The following is a 15,937-nucleotide window of genomic DNA, read 5'->3' on the forward strand; positions in this document are numbered from 1 at the left end:
TGCAGCATAGATGCTGGGGACTGAGACAGGTCGCAAGACATTGTGACCCCGTCCAATGTTACACCTGGATGGGGCCAATCAGGCAGGATATAACCCCACCCACTTTGCCGAAGCACAACCCCCACACCCCTGTACACACCGATTCAACATTTTCAAGTAGTTCTTGTTTGCTCAGTTAGTAGAGCATGGTGCTTGCAATGCCAGGGTTGTGGATTCAATTCCCATGGGGGGCCAGTATGAAAAAAAGTATGAAAACGGATGCACTTGGTACTATAAGTCAGTCTGGACAAGTGTCTGCTAAATGACTAAAATGTGAAATATAACATCTGCGACGCACAACTCTACTAATCAACCCACCACATGGCTAATGAATAACTTTTATTTGATGTCCTACCCCCCCCCCCCCCCAAATGGTAAGGAACACAGGGGAACACGGCATCAGATAAGTAATACATCCGATCTACCTGGCAGGCACATACGTCAAAATGTTAAGGCTTAATTTGTACGGATCAACAGTTGCCCAAAGGAGACACTAATTCAACTGACTGCCTAAAAGACCCAGAGGTGATAGACTGACATTCACGTGGAGATGAAGATGTGGGGACATTTTCTCTGCTTGTGTGAGACGGATTGGGATAGTAGTGTTAAATATCACAACATACACACTTCCTGCAACATTCTTGGGGCCCTTGACACTGCTCTGGCAATGCTACTCAAGCGTTGCCCACCCCTGGGAGAAGACAGCAGTGTCCCAGTCCTGCTGTCACTGCCATGCAGGGAGGGGGCTTTCTTCTGTTTGTTTTTCCAGAGTAAAGACCAACAGTTCCTTATTGAGCACTGTGAATGACACCAGAGAGAGTCAACATACCATCTGTAAGTAGTAAATACACCCCCCCCCCCCCGAAAAAATATTGCAGTTAAAGTGCAGTATTACTGCACTATGCTGCAAATACTGCATTCAAAATAAGTTTTTTTACTGCAGTAATTTTGCAGTGTAACTGCAGTTAAGAGTGCAGTAAAACTGCAGTTATTCTGCAATTACTGTGTTTAAAATACCTCAGTTGACTGCAGTTACTGCACTTTTACTGCAGTTTCAAAACTGCAATCATTTTTTGGAAGGGCTTTGTTGATGGCAACGAGCACTTCCTGGCTGTGAAGATGGGATGGGACTCTGTTCAGGAAACGTGTTAAAGACCCACTGGGTAAAAACGGGTTGTATCAACGTATCGACCTACCAAAAAATACATCTAAGTAAAAACCGATTGGATTTGCAAAAAGTAATCACTGTAAAGGGAATTTCCTCCTAACTTATAACATAAATCCAATAACATGGTGACATGCTTTGTTGATTTCATGTGGAATTCACATTAGTGGACAACTCAACCAAATGTAAATCAAAACTAAACATTGAAAACTAAACATTGAACTGATGTCTTTACCCAGTGCCCTTAAGAAAAAAGATTGCAGTCAGAATGCAGTACAATGCAGTATAACTGCAGTATGCTGCAAATACTGCGTCCAAAATATCAGTTTTTTTTTTTACTACAGTAATTTTGCAGTGTAACTGCAGTTACAGTGCAGTTATTCTACAATTACTCTATCCAAAATATCTCAGTCGACTGCAGTTACTGCAGTTTCATAACTGCAATATTGTCTTGTAAGGGTGGGGAGGGTGTTTTAAAGAGATTCAGTAGGAGTGGATTATGTGTTTGATTATCACACCTATGGCATAATAAACCAGCGGTCGTAAACAACATTAGCGGACCTGTTTTGTCTTGCATGACGCCCACATGTTTGACGTAGGTACTCTGTATTGTTCCAATAAACTCTAGCAGCACTTACCCTATTAAATCTGTCTCCTGTTATTTCAAACAAGGTTTTTGTTTGGCAAATAAGCCTGTGATAGATGGGTTCCGGGTTTGTGGATGTTACAGTGGGACCGGTCTATTACCATACCATATATGGCAAACATCGGATGTTGGCACCACTATGCAAGCTGTTATGTGTGAATTTAAAGGTTTTAACAGTGGAGGAATGTGTACACACAGCCCATTTTAATTGTGAGAGCATGTGCGCTGAGACCAGCCAAAATACCAAGCTTGAGTTCAGGCAACAGGTGCTTCGACTCAAGATTGGAATTTTCTATTCTACTTTTATCAAACTCACTTGGGAGGTATGCTTTTGGGTTTAAGATGCTGTAGACATTGAATCAATGGCATCTTGCTATGTATGACACACGATACACAATCTTATCAATAAGTGGAGGCTGCTGAGGGGAGGACGGCTCATAATAATGTCTGGAACGGAGCATATGGAATAGCATCAAACACCTAGAAACACGTGTTTAATGTATTTGATACCATTCCGCTGATACCACTCCAGACATTACCACGAGCCCGTCCTCCCCAATGAAGGTGCCACCAACCTCCTGTGCTATCAATTAGGATATTGTTAGTTTTACAAGTGACAAAAATGCATATTCCATTTCCCCAGTAGACTTACAATACATATTAGACATAGCTACATAACTAGAGTGGACATTCTTTGGCCATCTGGACATAGGCACACAGCTGGGCTGCTGTGGAATCCCACAGCCATTCTCTCACAGTGTTGAGCTGAGAGTCGATCTGGCTTTGGTCCAGCTCTACAACTGTGTGATAGGGACAGCAGGGGGCATGTTGTTATAGCATACTCTTTCTCCCTATCTACACAACCAACAAGACAGACAGGGAGCAGCTGGGGCAGGGTAGCCTAGTGGTTAGAGCGTTGTACAAAAGGTTGCAAGTTCAAATCCCCCAGCTGACAAGGTACAAATCTGTTGTTCTGCCCTAGGCCATCATTGAAAATAAGAATTTGCTCTCTAGTTAAATAAAGGTTAAAAAAAATCGTGACATGTGTATAACTAACTACCTCAATATAACTACCTCATAAAGTTAAAGCAGATCCTTAACTGCACCTACCTATTGTGTTTTTTGATTGTAGAGGCTATAAAAGGCTATTTCCTAAATCTCTGGCTTTCTTTAATTAATCTGAGAATAGCAATGAAATGATATTTTAAAAAGTGTGAATACTGTAATTAAGTTAACAGCAAACAGTATCTAGTCAGCTAGTATATCTCACGTTTCAGTTAAGGGCCTCCTAAACGGGGCAGGGTTACGTGGAGGTATGGTAGGAGGAGGAAAAGGATTTCGGGACTCTTCTTTTGTCCTGCATGAATGTGTTTGGGGCCCCGACATGGATGCAGGGGTCACATGGTACCACGAAACGCCGAATGGGTTAAAAAAGAGGGGGTTGTAGTTTATGAAAGAGCGGCGGAGGAGAAAGAACAGTTGTTGATAGTTTGGAGAGGCTACGAGGGGAATTAAGGCTGAAAACAAGAAGGACAGTTTTGAGCCTTAAAGGTGAGTTTTTGCGAGGAGACCCATAATCCTTTGAGACGTTTTTTTTTTACCAGGTTCACAAACGCTCAATGTAACTTTACTCGCAGTTTAATTTACTAGTGTCAATGTATTACTTCCACAAGTTGCTGCCTATCAATTATTGCTCAAAGTTTAACGATACTTTTTTGTCCCCTAAATTACCACCGTCGTGTGCGCGCAGTCAGCGAAGCTACAATCGTGTGATCTTTAGCTTTTCTTGGGCAATTTGACTCGAGGCGCGTAGGTTTGCTACTTTTGTATTAATTTAATCTAAATTCAGAATTTACAATGAAATGGTTGTTCGGAATCAAGTTTAATATGGTTTGCTGAGTGTATCAACAACTGTTACGGGCCAATGTTTATGATTGATTTTTTTTCCATCACTTTTTTTAAAACCAAACGCCTTCCAGCCATGTCTAACTTTGTTTAGACCTTCATTATCTTAATCTTATCAGCTATTTTTATCAATCGAGATATCAACCCCTCGTTAAGCAGTTCATTTTAACACGCGTGTTAACACGCGTCTAATCTAAATTCTCCGGCTCATTGGCCTTCTACACAGTCCACTTCATACAGTCACCGTTCTATAAGTGACATAGTGAAGTTCAATGACTGGCGTTTATTGGTTGCCATGTGTGACCGACAGCATGGTTTCATGCATGTGCCCTCGGCCTACACCATGGGCCATCTCTGTTTTTGGTTAGAAGCCAAGGAATGTTAACACGCTGTACCTTGACCAGATACCTTCACAACCAGGCCTTCTGCACTACTCAACTCCCATCCCCCTCTTTACTTCACTGACTTGTAATTAACTACATTCCTTTGCTGGCTCAGTAGCCTAGGATGAGCTTTGGTCCAGATGAGAAGGAGCTACTCTGTCTTGGTCAGTTGTTGATTTTGAGGACTTGAGAAGTGTTTAGTAGGCTTATTTGCCCTCACACGCTCAACTGTTTTTGTGTGTTAACCTTTCTAATATCACCCACATGTTAGCCTATCATGTGGCCATCTTTACTGGTCCATTTAGTCTAGTGTTCTCTTGCTGTTTGGGTTTAATTTAAATGCCAGGCCTAGGTTGTCCGGGTTGCCTTGGTGGAAGAAGTTTGCATCGGGTTAGAAGTGATTACATTGGTCTTGGAACCAGTTGCCACCTGGGCGTGAGCCTGGTGCCCAGCTCTGGCATCTGAAGCTGTCTCAAAACAAAGGTCACGTAGGTGAACACATGGAGTAATGAGTAGGATTCTGTTTTCACATGCAAAAGTGATTGATTTTGATAAATGTTTTATCTGCCTCCCCAATAAACTACACTGAACAAAAAAATATAAATGCATGAAAAGTGTTGGTGCCATGTTTCATAAGCTGAAATAAGATGCCAGAAATGTTCCATATGCACAAAAAGTTTCTCAATGTTCTGCACAAATGTTACATCCCTGTTAGTGAGCATTTCTTCTTTGCCAAGATATGCCACAACTGTCAGGTGGATAGATGATTAAATGGCACGATCATTACACTGGTGCAACTTGTGATGGGGGCAAAACGCCACTAAAATGTGCAGTTTTGTCAACACAATGCCATAAATATTTTTTTTGGGGGGGGGGTTCACAAGATCACGTGAATGGCGTCATGTTGGCGAGTGGTTTACTGATGTCAACATTGTGAATAGAGTGCCCCACGGTGGGGTTATGGTATGGGTAGGCATAAGCTACAGACAATGAACCCAATTGCATTTTATTGATGGCAATTTTGAATGCAGAGGTACCGTGAAGAGGTATTGAGGCCCATATGCGTCTGTGACCAACAGATGCATATCTGTATTCCCAGTCATGTGAAATCCATAGACTAGGGCCTCATTTATTTCAATTGACCGATTTCCTTATGAACTGTAACTCCGTGAGGTCTTTGAAATTGTTGCCTTTATATTTTTGTTCAGTGTAGTTAAAAAAATAATAATCGAACAACACGACCATTTAAAAGTTTGGGGTCACTTAGAAATGTCCTTGTTTTTGGTCCATTTAAAATAACATCAAATTGATCAGAAATATAATGTAGGCATTGTTAATGTTGTAAATGACTATTGTAGCTGGAAACGGCAGATTTAATGGAATATCTACATAGGCGTGCAGAGGCCCATTATCAGCAACCATACCTTTGGTGTTCCAATGGCACATTGTATTAGCTGGCGTTTGTAGGTTTATTGGTTCTCATGTGTGACCGACAGCTTAACCCTAACCCTCGTACAACGCTGTGTACTACTTCCTTCACAGAACTGCACAACTAGACACTAATGTACTTGTCCTTTTGCTCAGTTGTGCACCGGGGCCTCCCGCTCCCTCTATTCTGGTTAGAGCCAGTTTGCACGGTTCTGTGAAGGAAGTAGTACACAGCGTTGTACGAGATCTTCAGTTTCTTGGCAATTTCTCGCATGGAACAGCCTTCATTTCACAGAACAAGAATAGACTAACAAGTTTAGACTGACGGTTTTCTAATGATCAATTAGCCTTTTAAAATTATAATTGGAACACAGGAGTGATGGTTGCTGATAATGGGCCTCTGTACACCTATGTAGGTATTCCATAAAAAAATCAGCTGTTTCCAGCTACAAAGGTCATTTACAACATTAGCAATGCCTACATTGTATTTCTGATCAATTTTATGTTATTTTAATGGACACAATATGCTTTTCTTTAAAAAACAAGAACATTTAAGTGACCCCAAACTTTTGAACGGTAGTGTGTATTTTCTAGGAAATCTGTTTCTGAATGATGCACCATGCTGCTGCCTTGACAACATGCCTAAATGGTGCAGATTACTGTTTGAGTTGAGAACGGCGTTCCTCCCTCACCCCTTTTGCCGTTCACGTCACGGGCCATAGACCGGTGCACCGTGGTTCAGTTTAATCAAACTCCCTGACTGCCCACCTGTTTACATCTCTTTTCACTAGATATCCTAGATGGCCTTTTTGCTGTATAGGATGCCAGTGTTTCTTTGGCCTGGTTTAATATTCTCTCCTGTGTTGGAGGAACTTAACTGGACACATGGCTTTTGCTGGCATGAGCAGTGTAGCATGCCTGTTAGCTGTGGGCTAGGCTTCAATTGACCAAAGATGAAATGGTACGCATTGGGAAGGTGGTACCCACTGCTTTTCAAAGCCAGAAGGAAGTTCAGAAGAGAGCTGGCTGACCCATTTTCTTGCACAATGCTTAGGCTGCTGGGACAGTGTTTTTTTTGTTTTGAAGAACGGTTTGATTACATGGACCATTATGTGACATTGGATGTTCTAATTACCTGAGACATTTTAGACAATGGCTAGATAATACCTGTCGTCTTCAATGGCTGTTGTGTTCTCAAAGTACACTGTGAAATGGAGAGGATCCAGTATCAGATCACTGAGGAGATTGTCACTGAACATATTCATAGTGTCTCAGAGTAGGAGTGCTAATGTAGGTTCTGTTTAGCCTTGTTAAATATGCTGGGTCCATTGCATATCTACTAACAGGAGATCACTTGCACCTGTGTGTTAAAAACAAACTTGCTTGCAACCAAAAACCCAGAGGAATAAACCAGCCGATCTCATGTTGTTACCGTGTCAAGAGTCTGATACCAGACAGCTGTCTACGTTCTCTACTTCTGCCCCAATGATCTAAAATATTTATTGTAAGAATATAGGATTATATGTCCTACAGAACATTTAATCTTTAATGTTATAATTAGAATATTATTTAAAGTTACTTGAAACTACAATTTTAAATGATGACGGATTTATAAACTCAATCATGATTGGCTTGTTTTATGTGCATTTTAGATGTGAACAGTTTAGGGAGTTTTTTCTCTCCCAAGTATTTACCATACTGTATTAAGACAAGTTGTTACTTTTTCCATTTCATGTGATCATTAAGAACAAAAACATTGTCCAGGGAAAATGTGTAGGGGGTAATTGCCACAGATTTGCAGTGGTAAACTAGGAAAGACATTGATTCAGTTGTACAGGATGATGGTCAAATAGGCCTGTTAAAGCCGCTTACTGCACCCATTCCGGAAAAGCGGGCAGCTTTTTTTTTTCTTCCTAAGGTCAAGTTGAGAGGACCTGGCAATCCCATGGATGGCAGATTGGCAAGGTATGCCCTCAGGTACTGGCACTAGATCAGGACTTTGTCGTGTCACCTCACCCTATATGTATTCTGGGATATTTGAAACCAGAGATGACTAGTGTGGGAAAGAAGGGCTAGTTCTTGTTTCTTGGAACAACTAGAAAGTCAGCAAGGTAAATGGAGGTCTTTGATGAAGATGAGTAATGATGACTGTTGATTTTAGATGAACACTCCTAGACAGGTTCATCATGTCAAATGCAGTGCGCGCTAAAAGTTCTGGGACAGTGGCACATCTTGTTGTTTTGCTGCTGTACTCCAGCACTTTGGATCGGAAATGATGGAATGACTGAGGTTAAAGTGCAGATGTGCATTATATTTCTGTCTCACTCATCATTATTCACGATTAATTCAGGATTTTCCGTAATCCTGGTAGCATCCACATTAAAGAAGTGCTTTAGAAATGTATCATATTCGTATTTATAAGAAGTGACTCAAATGGCACAATACACTATTTACCATTCATTAATATTTGGTGAAAAATAATCTGAAACAACCAAAAACAAACAGCATCCAACACATTTCTAAAGTACAAGCTTGATGTCGTCATTGCGTGCTATTTTTTTCTTTGTCACCTTTATTTAACTAGGCAAGTCAGTTTAAGAACAACCTCATTTTCAATGACGGCCTAGGAACAGTGGGTTGACGGCCTAGGAACAGTGGGTTAACTGCCTGTTCAGGGGCGGAACGACAGGTTTGAACTTGCAACCTTCCGGTTACTAGTCCAACGCTCTAACCACTAGGCTACCCTGCCGCCCCATGAATATAGAGCCAAATACTTAACCTTTTACTAATTTAATACACATAAGTGCATTTGTCCTAATACTTTTGCTCCCCTTAAATGGGGAGGGGGGGGGGGGGGGGGTACATAGTGCTGCTATGTACAAAAAGTACTGTGATTTCTAAACGGTTCACCCAATAATACCCTCAAAGTAAAGCTGCCATCTGCACTTTAACCTCAGTCATTGTATCATTTCATATCCAAAGTGCTGGGGTACAGAGTCAAAACAATCCCACTATCCTGATACTTATGGAGCTCACTGTGTACACAGTATGCCATTGAAATGTCTGTACACACTTTACTGGGGACAATTTATTTCCTTGCAGTAGCTTCTATCTTGACCTGCCTCCTCATCCAGCATAATTCACTGTCCTGGTAAATAGTGTGACTCTACAGGCTGACCCCCTCCAGTCCTTTGTCTTCCTACCCTGCTGCTGCTGAGCTTTCCCATCTGGACTGCCTTGCTTCTCTGACCCGCACCATCCTCTCTCCCCAGTGTGAAGTCCCAGCTTGCTGTGACTTGCCGACCCCAGTCTTTAGAGGTGGTAGTGGGCAGGCTGGGGTTTGGAATGACAGGGAGTTGTAAGAATGTAGGTGGGAACCACAATCCACTAGGATACCATGTGATACAGTATGGACTGACCTGTGTTAGCTCTTTTTCTACCGTCAATCTATTTTTGTTGGGCCGGTCCACCGGACAGTGTACATGGTTCACTAGCAGTTCAGTCTATAAAAATTACCTTTAACTTTTTTTTTTTATGGTGCTTCCAAATTAACAACCTCCTTTTTTCATTCGAGCAAAAAGCATATTGTGAAACCAGAAACCACACTTGTTAAATCCTTCACAAGGAAACCTATGGCCACAGATCTGAAGCCTGGGTGTGAGACATGGACGTTGCAGCACGTTCATCTCGTGGTTCTTCTACCACAGTACTCCCACTAGGTCATTATATTCTACCTGGCGCCTGCTCTTCTGGTTCCTATAATAATATTTAACCTGGGAGTGTGTCATCATCCAACCCTCCCTGTGCCCTCCTTTATATGCACGTATGGCTCATCATTTATGAACCTTGTGGATGGAGTGGTGCCCCCTATTGATCAAATCAAATATTGCTCAAGTGTCATTTTTTCTGGAGAGTGGGGTTGGGGTCAATGAGGCCATTTTTAATTCAGTTATGTGACAAAGGGAATTAAAATTCCATTTCAGGAATAGGAAGTAGCCTTTTCAGTTAACTGTTTTTTCAATTCATAATTCATGTCCAGGAGTCAATAAGAACTGTTTTAGCAGCATCTGATTTTAAATGCATATATGGATGTATATAGATATATAGATATATAGATATAGATATAGATATAGATATAGATATAGATATATATATAGATTTAACTGAAGAGCCAGGCTTGGTTGAATTGTGATAAAGAATCAAACATGTCAAGCAGATTACCAGCAGTATTACAGTAGGGACTTGTAAATAATTTGAGTTGAAGTTTGGACCTCTCCTGTAGTTCACACAGTAACTAAAAGATTAGAAGCTTAATACTAAGTTATGTTTGACTGTATTAGCACTTTGTAGTATGGATGGCTTGGTTTTATCTGTACCTCTCCCAGGGGGACACATCCACACGTGTGTATCGCATGGTGGGTTTCTCTGATCTACAGTCTAGTGTGTGTGGATGGATCGGGACAGGAGATCTAGTGTCTATCGCCGTACAGGAGGCAGCCAGTTCTCTCTGCTGACATCTCTTCACTTGAATGGCATAATTTGTTTTACCTTGATGGATGGTGTGTTGACTTGAGATGTGTGTTTTAAGAAGCTTACCCTTTTGCTCCTAGCACTCGTCCCACCCCACCTCCATAACTAACATGATGATCAGGGTGTTCTTTCTCTCTTTGAAAATGAAAATCTGAAGATGAGCCAGGCGCACCAGAAGCAGCTTTTTCAGGTAAATGTCACACTGAAAATAACATCACCTCTCCCCCACCCAGAGCTGAGAGGGCTCCTGGCCAGGTGTCTGCTGAGGCCTCATCATGAGCTGGAGCTTCCTGACGCGTCTCCTGGATGAGATCTCCAACCACAGCACGTTCGTGGGGAAGATCTGGCTGACTGTGCTCATCATCTTCCGCATCGTGCTGACGGCCGTGGGGGGCGAGACCATCTACTACGATGAACAGGCTAAGTTCGTCTGCAACACGCAGCAGCCCGGGTGTGAGAATGTCTGCTACGACGCCTTCGCTCCTCTCTCACACGTCCGCTTCTGGATCTTCCAGGTGAGACTGAGTCAACCATATGTAAATGTTTTCTCAAGGTAGGGTGAAGTAACTATAAGGTGTGTTTAGCCAACCATGAACTGCTTATGTACTTGTAAGCAATTGCTCAGGGACTTTGAATTCCCTGTCTACCATCCACTCCCTCCCTCTCTCCTCCAGGTGATCCTGATCACCACCCCTACCATCATGTACTTGGGCTTTGCCATGCACAAGATCGCCCGCATGGACGATGTTGAGTACCGGCCTCTTCATCGTGCCGGGAAGAGGAGAATGCCCATCGTGACCCGGGGGACACAGCGGGATTACGAGGAGGCAGAGGACAATGGAGAGGAGGACCCCATGATCACTGAGGAGATCGAGGTGGAGAAGGACAAAGAGAAGGTGACAGAAGGTAGGGCGAGGCACAGCTTCTCCTCAAACTGTCTCTTTTCATTCACACTGGTTATGAAGTTGGCACCAGGGAAAGGACTTTTTATTTGACTTTAAAGCTTTGTGGATCACACCCATCCCTTTACTTTGACTTGCCCTGTGACTTGCTGTCAGTGAGTTAGTTTGTCTCTGCCTCGTCTCCAGGCTCTGTGAAGAAGCACGACGGTCGGCGGCGGATCGCGCGTGACGGCCTGATGAAGGTGTACGTGTGTTCGCTGATCTCTCGCATCGCCTTCGAGGTGGCCTTCCTGTTAGGCCAGTATGTCCTCTACGGCTTCGAGGTGGCGCCCTTCTACGTGTGCACGCGCTCTCCCTGTCCGCATACGGTGGACTGCTTCGTCTCGCGGCCCACCGAGAAGACCATCTTCCTCCTGGTCATGTACGTGGTTTCTCTCCTCTGCACCACACTCACCCTCCTGGAGATTCTCCATCTCGGTGTCGGCGGAGTCCGCGACACCCTCCGCGGGCGCGCCAGACGCCACCCCACCCCAGCTCTTCCCCCTGTGGCCCGGGGGTCCCTCTGCAGTTCCCGCCATGGACCCACCGCCCCGCCAGGGTACCACACGGTCCTGGGGAAGAAGGACCCGTCTGGCAAGCTGAAGGCAGAGTTCAGAGATCCGTTGGCGGGGGACTATGGGAGGGAGAGCCTGGGGGACGAGGCGTCCAGCAGAGACCTGGAGAGGCTGAGGAAGCACCTGAAGATGGCCCAGCAGCACCTGGACTTGGCCTACCAGAACGAGGAGGGCCAGGGGTCCCCGTCACGGAGCAGCAGTCCTGAGAACAACACCACGGCTGCAGAGCAGAACAGACTCAACTTGGCTCAGGAGAAACAGGCGGCGGCCAGGGAGAAAGGTAAGGATGTCAAATAGTATCTGACTGCTGAACGGGTCAAAACAATATGAAGGAAGGTTTCTAGCTTTATCAGCCCTACAAAAAGAGCGATTGAAGAAGGCGCCATATGTATTTTTCAGACATTGTGTTTATTTGAACCTGCTCCAGGAGCCTTAAGCCATTTTGAATGACTGTACAGAATGACATTACCCTATATAACCCCACAGTACTGTTTGTTCCCATGTAGTAGAGAACCTAGAGATCCCTCTATTCCCTGTCTAACATGTTGTTCCCTCAGGAGTACATGCCTGAATCCTGCTTAATGCCTGCTCGACTGCCTGCCTGCTTTCTCTTCCCAACTGGCCCTCCACAGATGGGGAAGCACATGGGAACACAGCCAGACAGTGGAGAGACTGAAGAGTGTGGATGTGTGAGGGATGGAGGGCCTTGCAGTATTAAGGGCCAGGGACAACTTCAATTTAAAGCTGCCCAAGCTTCCGTAAAGCTACAGTACAAATCTCCTTAGCGTCTGACTCGTTCGACTTGAGTGCCTCCAAATACTTTGGTCTCAAGTTTCAGCTTGCCGAAACCCCACACCCTACTTTGGCAGTGCCTGTTGCTGAAGCACAGCCTTCTAGATGTAGTCGACACCCCGTTTTGGTTTGTCCATTTTTGTTTTCATTTTTTTTCGCAGTCATTCTCTTCCAAAGTTTTCTCGGGTCAGTTTCTGTAGTCTGTCAGGTGACTGGGTCTCATCCAGTTTAAGCTTTAATTTACCCCCCTTCTCTCTACTGACAAAGTTTACTAGTCGGTCCAATTTTAAGAGCGAGGCTCAACAAAGTCTTAAAAGCATTTACTGCACATGTTGTTATGCCAGGGCTTGTTGTTGCTGGATACAGAGTGAACCACAATGAACACTTGCCTGCGGGGGATGTCCTTTTGCACAGACATTAAGAGGATGTTTGTGTGTCCATGTATGTGTGTTGTATACAAGGTGGTGGGAGGTTTTCTGAAAGTGCAGTTCTTTAACGAGCACTTTTAACTTAATCTTGGACGTTAACCGTACTGCTTTTTTTCAGAGGATTAGTAATTAAAAATGAATTGTTTTGACATTCCATGAGACTCCACTCATTGTTAAAGCCTTGTATATTAGTCATTCCAACAAATTGGCCAAATGTGATAAATACCTGGGAAATGCTTGAATCCTGTGATGACTATAAATGTTCTTCCATGCTGTTTAAACACTCCTGTAGTCCTCCTGTACCTGTCATTTTGCTCCTGTCCTGGTTCCTTTTGTTCATGCTAGTCGGTGAGTTGTTTTGTTTAAACTTTATGTTTGTACTGGAATTCCAAGGAGGCAAATGCACCAACATTTGCTTATCTGTCATAATGTGATGGTTCTTTGAAATGGTTGAGCTGGAAACGATCGTGTTGTGCGCTGTGTTCAATTCATTTTTCCTTTCGTTTTTTAAAATTCGGTACAAAAATAACATTCTATTTTTTTTCAGTGTTTGTAGTATTTTTGTTACATTGTTTTGTAGTTTTTGTAACTGTAGGGTTTAGTTTCATAGAAATACATGAATAAATATATTTGAACAGAATGACTTTGCAATGTCTTTGTTTGGGAATGATTACTTCACTGTAGACCTCGGTACTTCTTCTAAAACACCTTCATCTGAGTCTGCATTGCCCTCTTGTGGCAAGAAGGAAGAACACACTGCACACCCATTTCAGTTTCTTAAATTATTTTGATTAAAAATGCATCTTGTGTAGCTGTATCAATAACAAACTTTATTTTGCTCTATAATCTTGGTGCATGACAAATACAGGCTTATCAGTTATAGGTCTAGCCTAGGTTTTCTCCGACAGTTGCCCTGGCCTAGATTACACCAGCATAACTATTAATCTTACTTGGAAAAACGGAGCCCATCTCAGAGGTTTTAGGCCTAGATACAGGTGCACTCCTCTGGTATGATGTTGGGAAGGGTCTCGTATTTAAAGGAGTACCCTCCGTCAGACGTAGTGGTAAACCGTAGTGACCTCATGGTCCCAGGGACCGGGGCGCAGCACTGTTTGATCCCCAGAATAGCAGTGGTGCGGTCCAAAGCCGAGCAGGTGCCATGACAGTAGTAGAAGTTGAGAACCTTCGGGTGAACGATCCAGTTGTCCCAGCCCAGCTCCTGGAACGAGATGTTGATCATCTCCCGCTGACAGTCACTGTACTCTGGCTTCTGCTGCGATGGCCGCATCAGGAGGTCGATGGACGATGGGAACCAGGGAATGGTGGCGGCCGCTCGCCGTGGGGAGCGGTCTGGGCCGTGAGGTCGGGTGTGCAGGTGGAGGAATGGCATTTTGTCGGCTTCGTTAGCGTGGCATTCGCAGGCGGGGCAGCGCACCTGGAGTACGAAGGGGCCTTGGGTCAGGGCGCTGAGGAGGTGGTGCTCGAAGTGGTAGGTGGTCCAGCCATCAGCGGTGGTCTTGGCCGGAAACTCTGCCACCTGGAGGAGCTGCTGGTCTGAAGTGAGGAGGAAGAGAGGGGTGATGTTCCTGCTGGCCCCTTCGCCGGCATAGAACCAGAAATTGGCTGAAGTAATGGCAGACTCCTGGTTGTCGAGGGAGGATTGGAAGTAGTAGGTGAAGTGGCTGGTCGCTCTCTCTGATGGGGAGTCTGAGCTATCACAGGTAGAGTCTGGAAAAACAAGGCAGACAGTGGAAATAAGACCAGGTCAATCGATGGGGAAACAACCTACAGTTGTCTGGAAAAACATCTGACAAACTTCACGTTTGGAGTGAACTATTGAAGAGAGATTGACTAAAGAGAAGGGAAAAGGAACAGGGCATCAGAGCGTGAGAAATAGGGATATGGACTCTCACTCACCAGAGCTGGGGAAGAGGATGACTTGCTCATGGCTCTCCTGGTGATGCCTCCTGTGGTCCTGTGCCCAGGCTGTCCTCCCTACCCTGGTGGATCTCCGGTGACCTCGCCCTGCCTCTGCTCTCTCTCTGCCCCCGTCAGGGGCCTGGTGGCTGGGCTCGGGGGGCTGCTCCAGCCCTAACCCATCCAGGAGGCGCTGTTTGAACCAGTCCAACACCACGTCACGAGGCAGCTCGTCCCCCTGGCAGGCCTGGGTCAGGGTCTGGGTCCACAGGAGTAACAGGGCACAGGAGAGGACGGTAGAAGGACCACTCTGCATGGTTCAGATCTCTTCAGTCTATAGGGGAGGGTTGTGAAGCATGTAGATCGAGGTGGAAAAGTGCTTTGAGTTTGAGTAATCCAAGTAGGTCAGATATCCCTGTCTAATAATTGGTAAGGTGACCAAATGGGTCAATTGATTGTGCCAAAACTTCTAGTAGATGAGGTGAAGTAGTGTAGATCCTTCTCTGTCCTGAGCCAGTGGGAAAGTGGTGTCAATGAAGTCCTGTATTATTTGGAGGTTCCCATCTCTGCCAATGCAGAGCACTGTGTCTCCCTTATCCATTGTTTTGTCATGGAATAATATTGCCTCCTACCCATGCCTATCTAGACACTGGAGAAAAAGGGAGTGAGAGAGAGCCCTATGTTATTGTTATGCAGTCATTATCCAGAGGAAAGACTTCAGAGTATGACCTTGTGGGTGATTGGAAGTTACAATGTATTTGATCACAGTCTGCGTTTCACGGTAAGGGCCACTTTGTTCTTGTACTGTACTAGATTTGTCTGTTTTGTGAAGTGGACTGTAGCAAAACTTTGAAACCATTTCTGAGGTATTTTTCCTTCGTGTTTAAGGTTTTCTTTAAGACACATAGTGTGTGTATTTAGTGTCGGAGGTGTGAGGAGATTTCAGCAGAGTAGAAGTATTAGACAAAACACCAGGGCCAGATAAGACACGATTGAAAGAGGTGTCTGAAATGGAACGGTTTACAGGCTCTGTAAGTGCAGAAAATGTGGTTGTCTCACCTAGCTATCTTAAGATGAATGCACTGTAAGTCACTCCTGATAGGAGTGTCTGTTGAATGACTCAAACGTAAACAGATATTGGGGTCAGTTATTGAAAATGAACCACAGTTTGAACTAATGTGTTATAAC

The 15,937-nt window shown here is 44.2% G+C and overlaps 2 protein-coding genes across 2 annotated transcripts; one reads left to right on the top strand and one right to left on the bottom strand.

Annotated features, from left to right (window-relative positions):
- Positions 1-3,198: 3,198 nt before the first annotated feature.
- Positions 3,199-13,472, top strand: LOC110495444 (gap junction gamma-1 protein). Its single transcript, XM_021570686.2, has 5 exons — positions 3,199-3,401; positions 10,330-10,611; positions 10,771-11,002; positions 11,185-11,892; positions 12,170-13,472. Exons 2-5 carry the CDS (start codon positions 10,372-10,374, stop codon positions 12,181-12,183), a joined length of 1,194 nt encoding a protein of 397 aa, XP_021426361.2. The 5' UTR covers positions 3,199-3,401; positions 10,330-10,371; the 3' UTR covers positions 12,184-13,472.
- A 127-nt stretch (positions 13,473-13,599) lies between these two features.
- inh (inhibin) lies at positions 13,600-15,067 on the bottom strand. The gene is given in 6 exon segments (NM_001124200.1): positions 13,600-14,010; positions 14,012-14,015; positions 14,018-14,560; positions 14,750-14,877; positions 14,880-14,906; positions 14,908-15,067. Coding segments are annotated over 6 exon segments (1,053 nt in total). The 5' UTR covers positions 15,066-15,067; the 3' UTR covers positions 13,600-13,817.
- Positions 15,068-15,937: the final 870 nt, after the last annotated feature.

Source organism: Oncorhynchus mykiss, chromosome 18 (genome assembly GCF_013265735.2).
Source record: "Oncorhynchus mykiss isolate Arlee chromosome 18, USDA_OmykA_1.1, whole genome shotgun sequence".
Lineage (NCBI taxonomy): Eukaryota > Metazoa > Chordata > Actinopteri > Salmoniformes > Salmonidae > Oncorhynchus > Oncorhynchus mykiss.

Excerpts from the sequence above, each read along its gene's own strand:
- LOC110495444 (XM_021570686.2), top strand. The coding sequence starts at position 10,372 with ATGAGCTGGAGCTTCCTGACGCGTCTCCTGGATGAGATCTCCAACCAC. Across the intron at positions 10,612-10,770 it reads TCCGCTTCTGGATCTTCCAG|GTGATCCTGATCACCACCCC; the intron begins GTGAGACTGAGT and ends TCTCTCCTCCAG. Across the intron at positions 11,003-11,184 it reads CAAAGAGAAGGTGACAGAAG|GCTCTGTGAAGAAGCACGAC; the intron begins GTAGGGCGAGGC and ends CCTCGTCTCCAG.